Source organism: Melozone crissalis, unplaced genomic scaffold (genome assembly GCF_028551555.1).
Source record: "Melozone crissalis strain CALT ecotype California unplaced genomic scaffold, PUWL_Pcris_2 ptg000034l_1, whole genome shotgun sequence".
NCBI lineage: Eukaryota > Metazoa > Chordata > Aves > Passeriformes > Passerellidae > Melozone > Melozone crissalis.
Genome location: NW_026535812.1, coordinates 13,869,304 through 13,890,458, shown reverse-complemented (window position 1 = coordinate 13,890,458; position 21,155 = coordinate 13,869,304). Strand labels below are relative to the sequence as shown.

General features: G+C 47.4%; 1 protein-coding gene across 2 annotated transcripts; it reads right to left on the bottom strand.

Annotated features, from left to right (window-relative positions):
- Window positions 1-3,425: 3,425 nt before the first annotated feature.
- LOC128940762 (D-beta-hydroxybutyrate dehydrogenase, mitochondrial-like) lies at window positions 3,426-21,148 on the bottom strand. 2 transcript variants are annotated; one of them, XM_054282431.1, is made up of 5 exons: window positions 21,030-21,148; window positions 16,996-17,106; window positions 10,831-10,972; window positions 7,061-7,213; window positions 3,426-5,547 (listed from the first exon to the last, which is right to left on the bottom strand). In XM_054282431.1, the coding sequence occupies exons 1-5, from the start codon at window positions 21,126-21,128 to the stop codon at window positions 5,066-5,068; spliced, it is 987 nt and encodes a 328-aa protein (XP_054138406.1). In that variant the 5' UTR covers window positions 21,129-21,148; the 3' UTR covers window positions 3,426-5,065. The 2 variants fall into 2 exon arrangements, with proteins under 2 accessions (XP_054138406.1, XP_054138407.1); XM_054282432.1 differs by lacking the exon at window positions 7,061-7,213.
- Between the last annotated feature and the right edge of the window lie 7 nt (window positions 21,149-21,155).

Genomic DNA, 21,155 nt, shown 5'->3' with positions numbered 1-21,155 from the left:
AAGCATTTCCTGTGTGTGCACATGGTGTGGCAGCAGCTCCCAGTAAAAGCACTGGCTCCATCCATCCCCCACACCAGTGCTGGCCCTGAGAAAACTCAGTGCTGGAGTCCCTTGTTGGGATGGACAGACCACTGCACCCACTGGCTGACTGTGGCCTGCAGCTCTTCAAAGCCACTCGTGCCAACAGCCAAGCCACCACACCATTTCACCCTCTTTAAAGATGGCCACTGCTTCCTTGAAGCCTTTTCTGTGTCCCCAGGCAGATTTTCTGCAGGCACTTCCTCATTACCAAAGTGCACCTCAGCTGTATTGGAGTACTTGACCCACATTTCTTCTTTGGAGGCTGCCAGGCCAAGTACCTGCACCAGCTTTCCCCAGGGAGGGGAGCTGTGCAGCCATACTCCAGACACCCACTGGATGTCTCCAGAGGGACACAGGGACTGACACATCCCTCCCTGCAGTGAGTGATGGAGCCATGGGGCCTTTCCAGGGTGCATTCCCTCTCCCAACAGCTCCCTCCTTAGTCATGCTTCCTGGAGCAATGGTTGCCTCTCATTAGAGCTGGAAAGGGAAGGTGCTTTGCTGTGCTCTGTATGCTTCAACACCTCTGAGCAAGCAGAAACCAGGAAGGAGACACAAGGACAGCCTGCTGCCTGACTGTCATAGTAACCCTGGTTAAAGTCTGACCAGGAAAATGACTTCTCCTACAGCACTTGACCCCAAAAGGTGATAGGTACCACCCACACCCCTGGTGTACAGTAATAGACCGTGCAGAGTTTTCCTCAAGCTGCTGTTCAAGGTCCCTGGGCAAGGGGCCTGTGGGGTGATGGTTAACCTTGGTGCCAGTTTAACTGTGGTGTTAATGCCTGCCTCACCCCTGGCACCTTCCTCGCTGCAGCTCCAACAATTCAGAGGACTTTAAAAGCCACTTGTAGCAGTGACTGGAGTCACCACATGTATTATTCTACGACAAAAAGTAATTCAGCCTGTGGGAAGGGGGATAATACCTATTCTGGCATCAGTTATAACAATAACTCCAGCATGGGCAGGGTGGTGGCAGAGGAAGATGGGAAAGTAAGGGAGCTTGGTGCAGGTAGAGTGATTTATTCAGGGCATTTAGTGAACCTGTAGCAGTGCCAGGGCCAGAAGTGCTTCATCTCAGTCCCCACTAAACCATTAAAACAGACCAGCTCTTACCTGGTTCCTCTGCTGAACACTGTCTTTACAACCAAACCAAGAATTCTTTCATTTTTCCCATTTTGACTTTTACTGATGTCTTGTCAAACACAGTGAAGGAAGATCTCAGGCGACCACATCTGTTCCATCTGTGTGCTGGAGCTGGAAACAACTGGGAAACACCACTGCCCTTCTCAACATCATCTGCTAGGTCCTGCACAAGAAAGAGTTTTCATACCAGGGGCCATGCTCAGGGGGATGGACAACCTGGTGCCATGCTGGTTGGGGAATGCCCCCCTGGCCATACATATGGGGACAAAACACAGTCAGCTTCTCTGTAAGGGCAGAGGAAAGCAATACTGCACAAGGGAGTGGGCAGAGATCCCCTCTGTCACTGCTGTGTTGGCAAAAAGTGCAGTGAGACAAAGCACCCTCAGGGAACCAAATGAAGCTGCCCTGCAGGCAGTGGATTAAGGCATGTTCAGTGCAGCATGCTGTGATAAGTGCACTGAACCCTGGCTCAGCCAGGCACTGTGCCCAGAGCTGCCTTCGGCACCGGCAGGATGAGGCTGCCAACCATCCTGCCAAGGGCTCTGGAGAGCTCTTCTCTTCAAGACACCACAGGAGAAGGCACTGGATGCTGCAGGAGACCTGCACACACAGCTACTTTGTGTCTTCTGATAAGCTGCTGTCAGGGCTGAGGTATTATTTATCAGTATTTTGAGGTGACAACACAGGTCTGCTCTTGCCTCAAAGAGCACCAGGGGAGAGGATGATAGGGCTGTATCAGTAACATCCCTGTGGCCCTTCCAACGCTGCTGAGAATGAATTAACTGTATCTGGCTCCAGGCCAGGCCCTGGAGGTGGAGCTGGCTCTCTTACAAATTCTCTATTTGTAGCATCTCTCCAATACCCAAAGCTCAAGCTGCTGGCTGAGAAACCTGCTGGTATTGGTTTGGACATTTTTCAGCATTGTGGTTACACAAGAAGCTGTAAACTTGTGTTTCAAAACCCCAGCCAGAAGCACAGGTGCTGCTGTTGCTATTTACACCAGCATGTTTAAGGAGGATCTTTAAGCCAGGAAGATAAATCCATCCTGAGTTTCTGAGGTCTTCAAGTTCCCAAAAGGCTGAGCAAGCCTCCCGTGTGCGGGTGCACTGGGGGGCACTGTTGCAGAGCCGGGTGCTGCAGAGCAACACTCCCTGCAGAAACCCCAAAGGTCCCACACCCAGGCACTGCCCTGGCCACTGGCAGGACCTCATGCAAAGGACTGGCCACCTCTTGGCTCCTAGTGCCATCACAGAGAAGCTGTGGATCTGAAGGGAAAACCAGGATCACTTCACAAAGGCTAAGGGGTGCACTAAGGAGCTGGACCATCCAAAGCATTGTGAGACACATGCAGAAAAAGGTGGGACAGTGCCACAGCCTCAGCAGCTGGTGCTTGAAAAAAAAAAAGCTATTATTTTTTGTAGGATATTACAGCAGCAATGAGCATGGGCTTCCATGGGATTTCACCGGACTTCTCTCTTTTGTCCTCAGGCTTTGAAGGTCACTGTCAACTGGAATTGAGTTTTCTTCCCTCTGTTACCCACAGCAGAACAAAAATCTGCCCTCAATGCCATATTAGTGCATCTCTATGGAGTGAGACATGTACTCTTCTCTCTCCCAGACAGCCAGAGCTCCCCTCCCAGGCAGAAACCAGATCAGGCACTAACAGCCCTCCTGAGCACTTCTCAGGGGGCACAGGAGGGGACTGGGGCTCACGTGCTGTGAAATCCTAACCCTGGCTCAACCACGAGGTCCTTGCATGGCCTGGGACACTCCTTGGCTCTCCAGTCTCCGTTCTGTCTGTGAGAAGAGCTAATCCTTATTACCAGACAGCTGTAGCCCTTGGATGAGTTACATGAAGAGTGCTGAGGCAATGAATAATGCACAGCACTGCTCTAAACCATCTCCTTCGAGGGAAACCACACAAAATACAAACACTGACAGTGTTTACAGAGAGGCCTCTCTAACTGCCTTCTGCTGAGGAAATGGGCCATGCTGCCCATTCTGCTCCAGGCAGTTCTCACTGAGCCTCCACAAACCCACTACCTGCTGAAACATCGTTAATTGTTATTATTAAACCACCTCCTTAATTACTGAACCTAATTAAATCCCAACCTCAGATTCAAAGGAGGTGGGAAAACAAATGTAGAAATGAGCACTGGAGCCAGAGACATATGCTTTAAAAATCTTATCATTTATTCTTTCTGTGCAAATCAGAGCTACTTAACATTAATCACATTTCACAGGGCAGGGGGCAGAAGTGATCACTGTTTAAGCTGCAGTTCAGTGGGATCTTTCTGGGTCCTGAATCTCAGGAAATCTCCATGTGCAGATGATCTGGAAAAGACACAAACTGCACAGCAGTATTTCTAGCAGTTGTTACTTGTAAGACAAGCTGCCTTGACAGCATCTCCAAGGGAAAGCCGCTTTCATTCTGAAGTCATCACAGCATTCATGGCTGCATGCAGACTCCAAGAATTTGCAGACAGTGGCATACAAAAACTTTAAGGCACAGTTTCCAAATCAGAGCTAGCAGAGGCAGATGAAGAAAGAGCAATCAACAAGCTCTTTTCACAGCCACCTAATCTCACATAAGGTAAAAGAGTGGAAGGAAAAGCTGGTCCCTAAGAGTGAGAGGCTCAGGTCCCAGCCTGGCCAGCAGTGCCTGCAGCTCACTGGTTGCTCCACCAGTGGTCACCACTGGAACACAGGGAATGGGGCATGGCAGGCAGCCATGCACTAGGAAAACATTATTGAAATCCTGCATGTGGCCAACAGAAGAGACCATTTATGATACTGGGCAAGATATATCAGTTATCAAGAGGTAGATTGAGAAGATGATTGTGTGACATGGAGATTTCATTGTGCAATATTAAAAATAGGAAATGTGTCCCTTAAAACATCCTTCCAGAGCTCATAGTCAGGCCACACTAGCTGCACAGTGCCCCATCACTGTTCAAATGCCGAGGACAAATGAAAAAACTGATTTGGAAAAGCCAACAGCATCTCCCTCACCAGCCAGAGGGGAATGGGGATGGATGGGCAATGTCTGTATCACAGTTGAGTAGTTCAGGCATGTAAGGTAGTAGTCTGAGAAGCCAAAATTGTTTGCTACATCAGCTTAAACCCTGTCCCACAAAGCTCAGCAGCAGCAGGTGGAGAGGGGTTGCTGAAAGATGGCTCAGACCTCATTATTAGTAGGGTTTTTCACTGCCCATCATGTGCCCAGTTGCTGGCTCTGGCACCTCCTGGCCACAGTGCTGGGAGGGAAGAACCCTTCTTTGCAGCTAGGTAATGAGGCTGTTTAGAGGCAATGTTGCAGTTTCCCTGGAAAGAGCAGACAGTCACAGCACAGCAGAGCTTCTTGGCAGTATCAGGAAAACAATGGAAGGCTGTGACTGACCCATTTTCAACCGAATGGAAAACTCTGCTTTTGTTTCCCATTTTAGTTTCTCCCTTCAAGCCATCTCATAGCAACAGCTTTGCTCTGCTTTTAGCAGTTTGCCCTTGTAAGGAAAAGCAAGAGCCCATTAATAAGCCAAATTTATCTGCTGACCTAATTACACTGGCCACATATTTGACACATTATATTTACCTTCCTCTGCTTCCTCCATAGTTAAGAGGAAAACACCTTTCGACTTTAATCAGCACAGCAAGAAATGCAAACAACAAGAATGAGGGGGGAAAAAAGAACCACAAAACCATGCAGTTCTAGCATTCCACAACACAGGACTTGAAAGTGGAAGCATGTGCATCTCCAGGGGAGACACAGCAGCAAGGAGTGCAGAGGGGAGCCCTAGCCTGTGTGTGAGCCCTGGAGGGATGCCTGAGGGATGCCTGCTTACAGCGTGGCTCCGGGGATGTAAAGCCAGTCGGCAATGGCCGTGGGCAGGTGAGTCACGACCTGCAGCCTCACCCACCAGTACATCTCCATGGGGTTGTAGCGGTTCCTGGGGCGCGGGGACGTGAGCGCTTCGGTGATGGCGTCCAAGACCAGAGACATGTCCTTCAGGCCGCTGCTCGCGAAGGACTTCATGCCGGCCACGTGGCGGGCGAAGCGCTCGCTGCCGTAGTCCTGCCGCACGGCGAGGGTGGCCCCGCCCCACAGAGCCCGGGCCTGCCGGTCGATGCCGGCCGCCGTCAGGATGCCCGTGGCTGCCACGAAGTTGCCGGGCTCGATGAGGACGACGCGCACGCCCCAGCGGTACATCTCCTGCCGCAGGCAGTCCGAGAACGCCGCCACCCCAAACTTGGACACGCAGTAGCACGAGCGAGACGGGCTCGCCATGCGGCCCAGCATGCTCGTGACGTTCACCACACGGCCTAGAGAGAAACCAACAGGGACGGGGATGAGCTGCACAAGCAGCAGCCAGAACACCCCAGTGAAAGGTACTCAGTGGGATGATGCTGATTTGTAAAATCGGAATCTTGAACGCACACACCCTGTCATGGAGATTTCTCTCCTGCCTCAAGCAAGGCTAACCCCTGTTCTCCAGGGGATGGTGCATATGCCTGCCTCTGCATCAAAGAATTTACCAAGCATACAAGACATTTCCCTCCTCATTTCCAAGCAGGGAAGTACCATGATCTTCGAGACTGTTAGCTGTGTGTTCTCTGGAGTGTGCCTCACCCATGTGTCCAGCTAGAGAAGGGCTCAAGCTCCCAGCCTAGCGTGTCATGAGCTGCAAAGCTCACAACTCTGTGTGATTTCATACAAGTGTTCTAGTTCTTTCTGCAAGCTTGACAGCTCATCTGTCTAACACATGTGTGTACTTTTAGACCTGAGCTGGATGGCAGAGAGTGAGTATAGATTTCTCTGCACCTGCAGCATGAGCAGCACAGCCCACTCACCCAGCTGGTCAGCCACAAGTCTCTACAGTGGCCATTCCTGGGAAAAACAAGGGGAGACTTGATGTGCTGCTGTTCACAGGCAGTGAAGAGCAGTTGTCCTAATTCCTGCCAACAGCCAATGACAAGTCCTCGGGGCACTGCCTCAGGGCAGTGACAGCAGTGGTCACTCCTCTGTGTGTGTCTCAGCACTATGTGCACTATGGTTTCAGATACACTTGCAAACAAGCCCTTGCAATTCCACCAGCTATTTTTACAGAGAGCATTTTCACAGCCAGGGAGCACAATACCCTTCTGCAGCTCAAAATTTCAGCTGAGAAACAAGTGGACAGCTCAACTGTCTCATTCCAGACCTAAGTGTAACTTAGAGGGATTGTGAGATGCACCTGCTGAACTGCAGGGTAAGATACTTTTTGTAGTGAGATAGAGCTCGTTTAGTGGTTAATTGCTGTCTGGGAATGGCATCTGAGCAATCTTCTTAATATACCCCCTTTTGTCCTCCCAGAACACACACCTATACCATCATTCCCACACATGCTAAATAAAGAAGCTCTTCAGAGTTCTGCTCATACATATCTTTTCTCAATATAAAACAAAGAGTTTTGACAATACCATTGTCCTGTAAGACATCTGAAATGGCTGTCATTAAATCTCATTTATTCTGTCACTACCTGAAGTCATCTGTGAATGGAATAACATGAAGGGAGAAGATGCAGTTATCCAAACATGACCACTCTGTGGACTCTGGATTATCTTGTCTGTGTGATATCTGCCAACACTGCACAAAAGTCTCTGATATCTTGGACGTTTGCTGTGTAGGTGCCTGGCCTGTCCCAAGAATAGTCTGTACTACCAAATGCTTACATGGCATCCTCAGAAACGCTCCTTGGCCTGCACAGGCATCCCCGCAAGTACAGCCTGCATTTCCACCTACATCTCTTTGTGGTGCTACAAAAGCTCTGAGCCTTACCCACTGCCCAGCATGTACCTTTAGCTCTGCGAATGAGGGGCAGGAAAGCTTTTGTCACCCTCACAGTTCCCCATAGGTTGACCTCTGCCACTTCCTTGTAGTTGTCTAAACTTGCAAATTCCACCTCTCCGAAGGTTGAGATGCCAGCGTTGTTCACTAGGCCCCACAGACCTGCCAACAAACACATGAATAAACAGTGGGACAAGGAAGAGTGTCACAGAGAAAACACTTGCCTTGTTGTTCATAGTAACATAAAACCTTAACAAAGAACTGGGTACTTTCGTAGAAATAAGTTGTAGAGAAAAATCCAGCAAGGAGATGAAATATGTTCTTCCTCCACCAGGGGCTTGTTTGGAACATCAGGGAAAGTGATGGGGCCACTTACACAAGTATTGCCACTTGACCATCTCCTGTACAGTCAAATGTTCTTCTAGGGCTTTATAAGGCTGCATCTGGCTCTCTTTTAAGTCTCCTCTTGATCCGACATTTGTCTCCACTCAGTGATTTTATAATGAATTTTGCAATTTGGAAGGGGCTGGACTTTCTCCAACAATTAGGAGGGCAAAAAAAAGAAAGAAAACAAGTATTTTTGATTTCTTAATCCCCTTCACAACTCTGGCTTGCTGTTTGGAGGGTACATGGTATTGATCTGTACATTCATGGCCTGGTTAACAGCTGTCAGTGTTTTAGTCCAAGTATTTGGTTTCCCTTAACCCTCACTTTATCAGGAGCTAGCAAACTTACAACCAACCCTTACAACTACTAGAACTTAAAAATTAATGTCTTTTGCACATGCAGTCCTGTCAAAATTAAATTGACTGCACTTCCCAAGAGCTTCTGTGATGAACCCTTTACATGTCAGGACTTAATGGGTCAGCAAGGACTTGACTCTTCAAAGCGATTCCTGCAGGCTCCCAGTGGCAAAGGTCTGTAGGGCTGAATCCATGCTGCCCATACTGTCTGTAGGGCTGAATCCATGCTGCCCATACTGTCTGTAGGGCAGAATCCATACTGTCCATACTGTCTGTAGGGCTGGGCTGAATCCATACTGTCCATGCTGTCTGTAGGGCTGAATCCATACTGGCCATACTGTCTGTAGGGCTGAGTCCATACTCCACGGATTTATTGAAGCATGGGACTATGCGGCCATAAATTGCACGAGGAACAAACAGAGTAGTTGGAACAAGACAACAAAGTTGCTCCTCATTAGATGTCCTCCCACACACCATGGTTATTTTTCACTGTGTTGGAGTCAGGGCTGACCTGTTGGGGCTGCATTAGACTCAGTTGAAGTTGGGGCCCCTTTCCACTCCAGGACCTTCCTCTTACCAAGAACTAACAGGGCTAAGAAGGAGTCTTTATGTCCACAGAGCTCCAACACTGCTATCAAAAGCACCAATGTCATGCCACCCTGTTGATAAAAGTTATCAAGCTCTCTCTCAGAAATTTTTGGGCTATTTGCCCTGCCTCTGTTCCATGGCTTCCTTATTGTGATGCATGAAAGTCTTTTAACTTTCACCCTGTATTGATTCAGTCAGATAGTAACCATGTATTTTACCAAACATAGTCTTATAAGCAAATTGCAATACTCTGCCAATGTGCAATGGCATTAACCTCCTGCTGCACTTAAAAACATCAACATGCCCTTGGCAGACTGACTGTGCTCTCACATGGGCCCCAGTAAGGTTGTTTCCAGCTGTGTACAGCTGTGTACGGAAGCTCCCAGTTGTAGTGAGGCAAGATGACTGAAATTCACACTGATCTGCATCCAGCACAGCATCTCACCCTGAATGGGATCTTTTTGTAATTTCAGCATAATTTCACCACTAACAAAACAACATTCTGAGAAAATTTGGCAGGAATTTACCAAAGACAAACTGTCCGTCACAAACCGACCTCTGCATAGCATTCCTTACCAAATTCCTGTAAATTTCTGTGCAATTTCCCATTTCCTGGGTTGTGATGTTGGTTCTCATGAACGTCCCTGAATCATTATTTACCATCATTGGTTGTTGGAATTCCATTGCTCACAGATCAGGGCACGTTACAAACAGAACAAAGTGCTGAGGGGAGCCCAGTCACAGGACTGTTTGCTGGACAGCAGTGTGTTTATTGAGCACAGCCTTATCACTATTACGTTTCTAGAGTCAACAATACAGTAGGAACTGCATGAGACCAAAAACAAATGGGCACTCCTATCCAAAGAGTTCAGCCTTATGTGCACAGCACAGGGAGAAGAGGTATAAAGAAATGCAGAGCCCAAAAACTGTTCTGCAGCAGCTCCTCTGGGGCCACATTCAGTGTGCAACCACACCTCTGTGCAAGGCACCTCAGTCTCAGTATTCCAGTACCTATTTATTGAGCACTATTTATTGGGAAGCCTCAAACCTCAGTCACACCTATGGGCCTAAAAAGAAGCCTTTGTTTCTTTGTACACAGTGCTGAGGCAAACAGCTACAGGAGGAACCAGTCCAACTTGCTGATCAGGGATGCAAGACTTCTCTGTCCCTGCTACACACACAGTTTTGCAAACACTGCTGCATTTATAGAAGCAATAGAGCCGCTCCCTTCCAAGCTTTCACTCAGTGGAAAAAGGCTTTCTGCTACCACTGCTGTTGCTGGGCTCTTCAGGAAAAGCTCAAGAAGCTGTGAAAAGCAGGACGAGGGCTCAGTGATTGTGTAGGAAGAAAAATCATGCAGAGAGAACATGTGTGGGATCAGAGCTGGTACATTACTCAGTTACATTTCATATGCTTGTTTTAGGAAAGGTGTGCTCACGTAATCTGCATGAAGATTAGAGCTGCTGTTATTTACTAGTTTCACACTTGTTGTGAACAAAACCAGGGCCATGGCAGACTCATCTAAGCTTCAAGATGAGCAACCACCTTCAAGTCACAACCCTGAAGTCCTGAAGCCATGGATGTCAAACTCCAGTTCACCCTCAGCTTGTGTCTACAGCTGCTGGCCAGCTTGCTGCTGGCACAGAGGCTGCAGAAAAGCCTGTGCAGGGCAAGAAGCCTCACCTCATCACATGGGAAGAAGTCAGGTGGTGTCACATCAGGCTCTGACTGTAAACTCACATCCCACTGCCAAAGCACTTCAAAGAAGGAAAGAACCCGTATCTCCCTTGACATGCCTTTGGGATCCATGAGCTGGACTCATGCTTAAGGTGACATGTGGATTAAGGTCATCTCTGCCAAGCCCACCCTGGATTCCACTACACATCACCTCTGGGATGTTGCATGGCAAACTGAAAACATGGATTGATCTGACTGAAGATTAATCCAGGTTTGGGGACAGTTCAAATCTGTGCTCCAGCTCAGCACTCAGTTGTACCCACACAGCAGAGGGGACAGCAGCAGTAAGCAGCCAGGGCCCATCACCTCTTCATTAGCAGGGTCACTTGCAAGGTCTGCATGAGCTAGGAGCACGTGTGGCAGGAGTGCAAGGAAGGGATCAGGCTCTGGCTGTTCTGTGCCCTTCACAGACATTCAAGGACAAAGACACAGATACTTGTGGGCTAGCTGCCACTCATGGCTTTTTATGGGATGTACAGTTGAAGCCTAATCCTCCAGCCAGTCTTGGTCTCTTTCCATGTGGCTGCCACATCAATAATGAGACAATTGTCCTCACTGACCCGAGAACAGCACAGCCTGACTGCCAGCCACATACTGTCACAGGCCTTCAGGCTTGCTAACCCTCTTTTGGTGGTGCACAGAGAGAAAGACCTGGTAAATGCATGGTCTGCTCTGCAGAAAGGATTCTGTGAGCAAAAGATCCCTACATACCTTCCTCTGGCTCCTTCAGGGTCCTCTTCACAAAATCCACAGCCCGAGCCACCTCCTGGTCACTGCACACGTCCATCTGTAGCACTTTCATCCGCTCAGACTTCATGTTCCTCAGCTCCCTGGCTCCATCTCCATTCTCATCCTGTCCAACAGAACATAAGGGTGTTCCACTAAGATGGACCAAGAACAGCAATGCAGCTTGGGGCCAGGTATATTCACATGGAGAGGAAACAGAAGCTACTGACACTGCACACACAGGTGTAAACTTGGTGCACAACTATGCACAAACCAGTGTGCCACCCTCCTGTTCCCTCCAGCACCACTTCCACAACTGCATCAGTGACCCAGTGCCCTGAAGCATCACAGAGCCCACCCTGCTCTTGGCTCCTCATGATGGGTTTCACATTCCTAACATGCTGAAATATTGTGCCAGCAGGGCAGAACCATGGGTGCCTCTTCACAGCCTCAGTCTCTGTGCTCTACGGGTAACATAATTTGTACAGAAACTGGAGTCAGATGTTCAGGAATACCTGTTCAGTGAAGATCTGCTATACAGCAGCACAATTACAGACATGAGGCATGAAAGGAGATTCTGGCTAAGGAAGAAAGAACTTTTTTTCTTTTCCACTCAATAGGCAATAAGAACTTCATGGCTCTGCTTTCCTTTTCACCCTTTTCCTTTCTTTCCTCCCCATCCCACTGTTATCATTAGAGATTCTGTTACTACTGTGGTTTTTTTGTTTGGTTGGTTTTTTTTGTTTGTTTGTTTAGTGAAATGTAAACACAGTTAAAATTCCAAATTTTACCTGCTCACTTCCAGGCAAGATTGCTGCCTAAGCCTTAGAGCCTTGCTCAGGCAGTAAATAACAAATAAAAGTGAAAAGAGCACAGATTAGCAACACAATTCTACAGCAGGCTTGAGATTTATTCACAAAACTATTCCCTGAACCACAAGCTCTGCCTCATTAGGGAGGAAGAAATTATGAATTGGTGAGTCACCATGCCTGGCTGCCACTCTTCCTTTATCACTTGATACCACCTCCCACAGCACAAGGGCAAACAAGGCGAGCAACCCACCCACAGTCACCTGCTCAGCAGCCTCTGCAGCCAGGCAGATATAAAAAACATGTAACTGCTTCATTTTTTATAAATATCTCAGGCTATTTAATTCATAGAGTATACAACATCTCATCTCCACCTTCAGTCCAGTGAACAATGACACATAATGAAGGAAAAGAGCTGAAATGTCCATCACAAACATGAGCAAAACAGGGCAGCTCTCTTAAAAATCAATATATAGTTACACTGGCATTATGACAGTAGTAGGAATGAGTTCTTGGCCCCACAGTTGCATGTCATTTCACAACTGACTTCTTTCCCAGTACAACAAGAACAGCAAACAAAGTTGGAAGCTTTTCTAATGCACATCAAACGGGCTGTGTGTGACGGGCTGTGCTGGCCCTCTTATCTAGCCAAAAAAACAATCTCCACGTGGTGTTACAAATAGTCAACAACATGGTCACCAAAATGTTATATTCCCTGTGAAACAGATGAGGGTTGTATGATGCTTCACTGTATTTCTGGAAGATGCTCCTGCATCTCACCAGTTTTATAAAGCAAATTTTTACTACTTAATAGTGCATAAAGTGGAGCAAATTCAGCTTCTAAAGAGAGAGATTTATTGTACCTATATAAAAAGCCATAACTGTATCTGCATGCAAGTGCCAGTTGTCATTTGAGCACTGAAAAGACCTTTCCCTGCATTTTTTTCTAATCTTGCATAATACTTATAAAACAAAGAAGAAATATTTCCACTGCTTTCTAAGAAACAAAGTCATAGGCTGGCAACTTAAAAATCCAGTAAAAATTGTTTGTATTATTAATATGGAAATTAATTTTCCTCTATCATCAGTGCAACTCTATCTGCAACCTTACCAGCTACGATTTACTCATTATTGACAAAACATATTGATTTTGGAAGACTGACTTCAACATGCAATATCAATTGGGACCACTTTTCATAGTTGCACACACCACCTTAGCCACTATTTAACTGTAAAACAAAGTGCTCAATTTGTTTGTCCAGAACACCACAAATGGAGCAGCTACAGATTTTTATGGAAGCAAGTGAACATAATCTTATGTTCTGTGGTCTTCAGGGGCTTTAAGTACATTCCTTGTTAGGTTCTATATGGTACTTCCTCCTTGTTTTTAAAATGGTAGATTTGTTGGCTGGGATTACACCTAGAGCAGTTCCCATGGGAGCAGCCAGACTGTCCTCCCAGAAATTATCTTCATGATCTTCCCCAGCAGGAGCCACACAGCAGCACAAATCAAGTGAGGTGCTGGCAGCAATGGCCCAACTGCTCTTGCAAAGCCTCTCTCTGCTTCCCTTTGCTGATTTTTGTCCTTTCAAAGAATCTCCCAGCTTCCCCTTCCTGTGGGATCTCAGCCCATCAGGACTGAGGTGCAGAGTGACCGAGACCACCCTTGGGGGGCTCGGGAGTCCTGGAATGTTGCCAGAAGTGTCTGGTGGCTGGACTTTGATCCTACACGGGAGACAACACCTGTATGAGGATGGGAGGATTTCACTGGGGTGAATGGTGAAGGGATAAGTTAATTAGAGTGTAAAACACAGGGTTTAGGATTTCTGTACAGGGGGGTCTAAAGAAGTAAGATGGAGGAATTGGGGCGTGTCCTGTCCTTCTTCTTCTTCTTCTTGGCCTCCATCTTCTGTGGTGATGGTGGCACTTTGGGATTGGTTATTACTAAAAGTGCACTGGTCAATAAGGGTAAAAGGTATTGGAAAGAATAGGTAAATATTGTATACGTAATTTTGAGTATAAAGATAAGTCACCGCCCCGGGGGCTCGCAGGGTGCTCTTGGCTGGCTTGCTGGGCGGACCTCTGTCAGGAAGAGAGAAAATCTTTTAGATAAACAACCAATAAATACTGAAGTCCGAGAAAGACCTGTAGCCTCTTCTTGTCCTTTGAAGCGCGGGCTGCCCAAGGCCATCTCCGAGCCTTTCCAGGCCACAAAACAGCTGAGAGAAGGGACACCTTCCCAGCTCCATATGAGTTGAAAGCCATCGTGCTCCAGCCCAGCCTGCTGCCCAGGTTCTCTCCAAAGGCCTTCAATGGGACTGTGTGGTTTCCTCCCAGCTATCTCCTATCCCCTGGTTATCCTGCCTTGGCAGCCCTGCAGGCTCTGTGCCTAGCAGGGGCTGCTTCTGGCTGAGAGGCCTAGCAGCTCCACAAACCCCCTCTACCCAGCTGAGGCAACTTGCTCCAGCTTTTGGCTGTCTCTCCTTCCCTTCTTTGCTCCTTTCCCCTGTCCTGGTTTGGAGGATCCCGGTGCAGTGGTGCTGAGGAGAGGCAGATCACACAGATGTTCATTAGTGAAGAGCCCCTGTTAGAGACACAGCCATGGCTTTTTCCCAAGGAAGCTCCTGGGATTCAGGATCACATTCAGCTCAGTGGGATGTCAGGGAGAAGCAGGAAGCCATGAACAATGCTGAGCTCCATGGATGCAGGCACCTTGCCCTGTGTGCGCCAGTTCCTTCCCAGCCTGCTGCCAATGCAGGCGCTGCCTTCCTGAGCGGAACACCTCGTGCTTGTCCTTACTGCATTCCAAATCACTGGAACTGCCTTCAGACTCCATCTGACCTGCCAGGATCATTTTCAACCCTGTTCCCCAAAAGGCTTATCATCTTCTCTGCATGCTTCTGTGCATATTTTTTTCTGAGTGCAAACTCTTCTGGGCTATGGTCTTCCAAGGATATGGTCCTGGGACTAAACAGCAGTCACTTAGAGGATGAGTTTGCTCATGAGACTATCATGAGGGACTGTAACAAACTGTGACAAAACACTTACTGGGATACATTGATTCCTTCCCCTTTAGCCACTCTGCTGCTTAGCCAAAATGAGATTAGATTGACCCAGCACAGTTTGTTCCCAGTAAACTTATACAGGCAGGGTGCATCACACTATGATGCAGTCATCTGTAAAACTGACAGGGCAGTGTGTGGCAATTGCATCGAGTGCACTGAAGGTGAGCTGCCTGGCTGGCAATTCCAGAGGTCTAGCTCCTTTGGGAAGGGAAGTATGATATTTGTCCTCTTCCAGACTTCTGGAAATCCCCTGGCCTCCAGGTGCTCTTGAAAATATCACCCATGGGGCAGAAATCACAATGGCTCATTCTCTAAATGCCCTTAAGTATATTTCACCAGGCCTGGTGAACTTGAGCAGATTAATTTATATATAAACATCCCTTGTTCTTTACCTTTTCTTGCCTACAGTCCTCATGATAACAGCTGGCAGTAGGGACACAAAAAATTATTATTTTTTTCAATAAGATCAAGGAAAAGAAAACAATTATTATTTCAACTTTTCCTGTAATTTCTACTTTTAAGGTTATTTAATAATCTATTTTTGTGTGGTTTTTCCATCTTTTCCATCTTCCATCAATATATAATCCTTATATATTAACAGAAACCTTCTCAGTAGACTTACTTGCCCTTGCTTAATGTAATCTCTTTTCCATTTGACCCTTTCCAGTTCTACCCCAGCCTGCATGCAATATTCTTTTTATTCCTGTAACTTTATATTTGACTGTCTGAGCATTAAGAAGCTCCTGATCATTAAGAAACTCCTGATGCACCTCACAGTGTGTTATGATGTATTTAATAAAAAAGCTGTCTGTGGTGGTGTAGTACATCAGGGACCCTGTAATTCTCTGTATAAAAGCATCTAAGTGGTGATGGACTAACTAGGTGTGAACTAAGAGCCTGGCATCTGCTTCATGACAACTGCCCCCACACCTGCTCTGGCCCTGCTGGGAACCTACAGCAGCTCACAAGAATGAAGCAAGCAAGCAAACAGGCCTCACTTTAGGAGCATTTCATCTCTTTATGGAGTTTCCAATGGAGCCTGTCCCTCTCTGCTCCACACTAGCATGTGCCTTCCAAACAGCCCCCTCAGCCACCCTATTTTCCCTTTCCTTTCCATTCCCTACATCTGCTGCTCTGCAGCATGCCTGACTTGCCATCAGCACTGAGACAGGCATCCCAAAGCAGCAAATGACATGATTACTGAAGGAATTACAGAGGCTCCTTATGGAAATTTCCAAACAGTGGCAGTAATCCAACAGAACTCTCTTGCTCTCAAGTTACACAATATGTCAGCTGATAATAACTTTCCCTTCTGGTGTGGTGGAAGAACGTAATGTCTGCCACAATCACACAGGCAGAGAAGGCCACCCTTGTTTGTTCTCACCTTCCACAGTACTCTGAAATCTGTAGTCATCATGCCCTGAGCACCTGTGCTGATGTGGTCATCTTCAAATGGAGAAATGAGTGACTGTTAACTGATTTTGAACAATTCAGGTCAGAAATCACAGTTTTGACTAGCAATACAGCAAAAATGCATAGTAAAGGTAAAATCCCAGCTGACATGGCAGTAGAACCAGCCCAGTTTTTAAAAAGGGTTTCACAACACTAAGTTGTAAGTCCTTCGCATGAGCAGGGATTGGAATGAGGAGTCTGCAACCACTTCAGATTTAGTGTGTCTAAACTTATCTCTTACAAGTGATGCCACCTGCTAAACACATGTGACAGGAAGTCAGACCTAAAGATGTCAGAAATGTATGGTAAATTTGTTTATTCAGCTATCCATAAACTGAACAGCTTGTACAGAAGCTGCAGAAGTACAGTTGCATGACATTTTGGAAACAGAGCCTTAATAATGCAGAAGAGGCAGCTTGGACATGAGTTTAGGGAGGGTGTCCACAAAAAATGACATTGTGAAAGACAGCAACAGGGACGCCATGGAAGACAAAAAGCCACAGTGCCACTGCAATCTTGGCCTATCAGATTTATGGTGTTGTGGTATTTCTGAGAGGCTTGCAGCAGTGAACAGGGCCACACTGTACAAGCTACTGTACAGACATGCAGTTGACAGATGAGCCCTACCCTAAAGAGCTCACAATTACAGGAATGAGGTATAAGATACAACAGGCAGATGAAGCAATCAAAAATGTAACAATCCCTGCCCACTGCACCTCTCTCAGGTCTTGAACCAGGATAAATAGAGGCTGCAAATGAAGATGCTTTCATTTAAAAAGTGTTTTTCTCTAATCAGAAAAATTTTTATTAATTTCTCCACTCACCATGAGCAAGCATCCAGCAAAAACAGTAAATCCCTTTGCATGAAGGCATTTTGCCAAAGCATGTCCAAAACCTTTGTCACAGCCTGTTATTAGCACCGCCTTCCCTTCAGCCTGTGAGGAAAAACAGTCACAGGATATCATCAGATATTGCAATGCAGGCACCACCCTGTCCCACAGCACAGGAGCCACTTGCAGTCCTGCAGCCAGGGCAGGTACAATTCCTGCTGCAAGTGACAGTGGCACCTGTGTACACAAACACAACCACCTCCCAACTACTGTGAAATCAAATTTATGCAGTTGCTGTCTGTAACCATTTGTCTTGCCTTGATACCTGAGCTGGAGCAGTAACTATTCCTTTCAAGTACTGGTGGCCAAAGCAGAACAGAACCATTTCAAAAGAAGTTAATGGTACACCAGTTCATAGTAAGAAAAAGCAGCACAGAGAACATCCAAATGGCAGGATGTCACTGGCTTGAACTGTACAGCAGCTCTTTTAGCTGCTGAGTGACTGCTGCCTGTTCCCCACCTACTCCCACTCTATGCAGCACTTTCCATGATGGATTTTAGCACACAGGAATGTGACTACAGGTTAGAGCTTCCTCCTGAAACTCTGCAGTCTTAAGAAGAACAAATTATCAAATCCTACAGTTCTCTCCTACATTATCATTTGACTGACAGGTAAATTGAGAAAGAAGATTTGATATTCCATTTGATATGACACAACATAGGGTTGAGATAGATATGAAAGCAGAATCCCAAATCCTGAAGATAAGCTATAACAAACCACTGCCCATTCAACTTCTGTCTTTGCTGGAAAGTCATCTCCTCCCCACAGGTGTGAAGCAATGTGAGCTAACACAACCTAGCTAGAGGGCTGCCAGCTGCTGCACAATGCTCCAAACTGAAACTATATCCATGAGGCAATAACATGATACAGCAATAAAAATGCAGAGGATGCAATAAGGAAGTGAGGTCAGTTAGATCTCCCTGGAGATATCAGCAGCTAATATTGCCTGTTAGTGTATTCACAATGGCTGGAATATGAACACATTTATGTATGAATTGCACTGGCTGGTCCAGACACATTTTCAGAGAGAAATGGGTCAATCACCACTGCTCCCTCACCTCTTGCTTTGCTGACATGTGGTGCAGTAAAGCAGCAATAAGGAACGATTGCAGGGTGATAGTGATCAGGGCATTAGTGCACAAACTCAGGGTGAGCCTCAACAGAGAACAATAAGCAAATAAAGCTACACCCTGTCCTATAACTCATGTTGAAGTAACTGCTCTCAAAGGGGAGTTAAGATCTGCAGCTGAAACAAGAACTGATCAAAAGTCTGTCCTGCATTTATAATACAAACACCCACAGTAACATTATACTATAACCTATACTCAGACAAAGAGCACCTAGGTACAGACTAGCTCTATTAAAGCTCTAAAGATAGCTACAGCTAAAGGACAAAATATGAGTGAGAATTAAATATACAGTGCTCAGTCTGAATTTAATTTAGAGTGACACAACTCTAAGAGAGATGAAAATCAAACATTAACCAGATCACAGAAATTGTCAAGGTCACCTCTGGCAATAAGTCAGCAGGCTGGCCTGTGGGAAAAAAAAAAGGATTTGACTTTTTTTTTCTCTTTCTCTCACTTCCCTAGAGCCTTTGCCTCTAAATCTTGAAGGCAGGGGACTTCCCAAAAGAGCAGGAAGTGTGCAGGAAAGGCAGCTGTAATTACTTCCAGAACACAGGTCAGGCAAACAAAGAAGATATCCAATCCTCAACCATCATTATCTCCAAAAAAAAATCTCCAATCAACCAACCAAAATGTAGACAGAAATGAGGTTTAAAAATCCTCTCATCTGCCTTTAATAGTAAGGAAAGTGAGGGACAACTTACAGTTTGAAAAGGTTCTTGTGATTGTTATTTGCTATAACCCTAATAGCTGGCAATAAAACACGTGACTCCAGCATCATGGCTCATAACAGACAGGGGCCCCAGGAGCACCAAGGAGCATGCAAAACCCCAAGGGATGTACTGGATCTCACATCTGTGCCTGTGCCTGTCTGTGCCATGCCTGATGGACACAAAGCTCCAGGGATGACAGCAGGGATCAACCCCATCCCCAGCCAAAGGGACCCCATGCCAGAAAAACTTCTGAATGCAGAAAATCACCCTTATCTTTTGAAAGTCCTAAGATAAGGCTTAATGGGCCTGTTCCTGAAGCTTGATAAGGCCAATCTGCAGCCTAATTTGACTCAATGCTGGGACAGGCAGAGAGGATAAGTTATCAGCACAGTGACCTTAATGAGCATTCTGAGGAACTCAGGTGCCTCCCTCACTCGGGGTCACACAGGGCTGCCTGGAAACACTGCATGGCAGACAGCACTCCAGAGCTGCCAGGGTGCCTGGCACAGCATGTTTGGGGGCTGCTAGAGCACTTCTTGTACCAGAGGTGCTGCTGTGGCATGTGAGCACAGTAACACTATGCTTGCTGTGTGATCCACAACACTATTCCTCACAGTTCAGGCAGCCCAAGCAGAGCAGCCTCATTTTAACCTGCAGTCAGCTCAAATGTACACAGCATTTCCTACTGGGACATGGCCAGTTTATTAAATAGTATAATTTATTTTATTAATGCAGTGATCCATCAGAATTATACATTTACTGCAGAACAGACTGAAGAAATTGAAGCTACTTTTTCAGCCTGTCTCTCTAGACAGTGTGGGAATATGGCATGCTTACCTAGACTTAATCTTTTTCTAATGTGCCACTTGTTTGGGTTTTTTTTGTTTTTTTTTTTAATCCTATTCCCATTTGTGGCTCACCTGACCATTCTCTGATGTTATCAAACAGATTGATTTTAGGGTAAGTGCAGTTCCAAAGTAAACTTGGCTTGTTCCTTTTTCCAGGGTTGGGAAAGTTGAGGTTTTCAATCCCAGGAAAAATAACTGAAAATATTCACTAAAGGGAAGGTATTTTCTCAAGTGGAACAGGGGTGGAGAAAGTAAGGGAAGCAGAGTGGGTGAAGGAGTGAAGTGGGAGGCTACAGCTGTTATCTGGCCGTTCCAGGGGGAAGGACTGAGCTGGAGGTCCTGAAGCAAAAACATTGGCTCAGAGAGCAAGTCATATCCTGGGCATCCAAAGCAGCACGGACAGCAGGTCAAAGGAGGTGATTCTCTCTCTGCTTTGGTGAGATCCCACCTGCAGTGCCGCATCCAGCTTCAGTCTCCCAGCACAGGAAGGACATGAACCTGTTGGAGTGCATCCAGAGGAGGCCACCACGATGGTCAGAGGCATGGAGCACCTCTCCTATGAAACAAGGCTGAGAGAATTTAGATTGTTCAGCCTGGAAAAGAAAAGGATTTGGGATGACCTAATTGTGGCCTTCTACTTCTGAGGGGAGGCCATTTACAGGAGCACGTAGTGACAGGACAAGGGGGAATGGGTTTGAGAGTAGGTTTAGATATTAGGGAAAAAAATCTTAACTGTGAGGGTGCTGAGGCCCTGGCACAAGTTGGCCAGAGAAGCTGTGGATGCCCCATCCCTGGAAGTGTTCGAGGCCAAAGCAGACAGGGCTGAGCAACCGGGTCTAGTGGAAGGTGTCCCTGCACATGGGATGGGGTTGGACCTGGATGATCTTTAAGGTCCCTTCCAACCGAAGCCATTCTATGATTATACGAACATGTTCCCCGTCGCAGTGAAGCACTGCAGGGGGGAGCAGCCGCCGCACCGCGGGGTCCGAGGGCAGCGCCCGCCGCACCGCGGCCGTGCCGAGCCTCTCGACAGGGGCCACATCGCCCCGGGCCGTGCCCAGCTCGGTGCTTCGCCCCCCTCACAGCGTCTGTCGGCTCCATCAGCCCAGCCCAGCCCGGCGCAGGCAGCGCGGCTCCGGCCTCGACACTTGCAGCGCCTCTGCCCGGCCCGGCCCGGCCAGGCCAGGCGCCATTTTGGGCCTCGGAGGCGCCTCCGGCGGGCTCTGCCCCGGGCGAGCCCTGCCCCGGGCGAGCCCCGGCCCCTCGCCGCGGTACTCACGGGCAGGGCGCGGCGGGCCCGCCGCAGGAGGAGGAGGAGGTGGAGGAGCAGCACCCCCGCGGCACCCAGCCCCAGCAGCAGCCCCGCGCCGCTCCGCATGGCCGCAGCCTATCGCCGCCGCCGCTC

What these genes read in the sequence shown, in the direction of transcription:
- LOC128940762 (XM_054282431.1), bottom strand. Translation starts at nt 21,128, where the DNA reads ATGCGGAGCGGCGCGGGGCTGCTGCTGGGGCTGGGTGCCGCGGGGGTG. An exon ending in GGGCCCGCCGCGCCCTGCCC is followed by an intron (nt 17,107 to 21,029) that starts GTGAGTACCGCG and finishes TTTTCCTCACAG; the next exon opens with GCTGAAGGGAAGGCGGTGCT. An exon ending in CCTGAAGGAGCCAGAGGAAG is followed by an intron (nt 7,214 to 10,830) that starts GTATGTAGGGAT and finishes GTTTGTTGGCAG; the next exon opens with GTCTGTGGGGCCTAGTGAAC.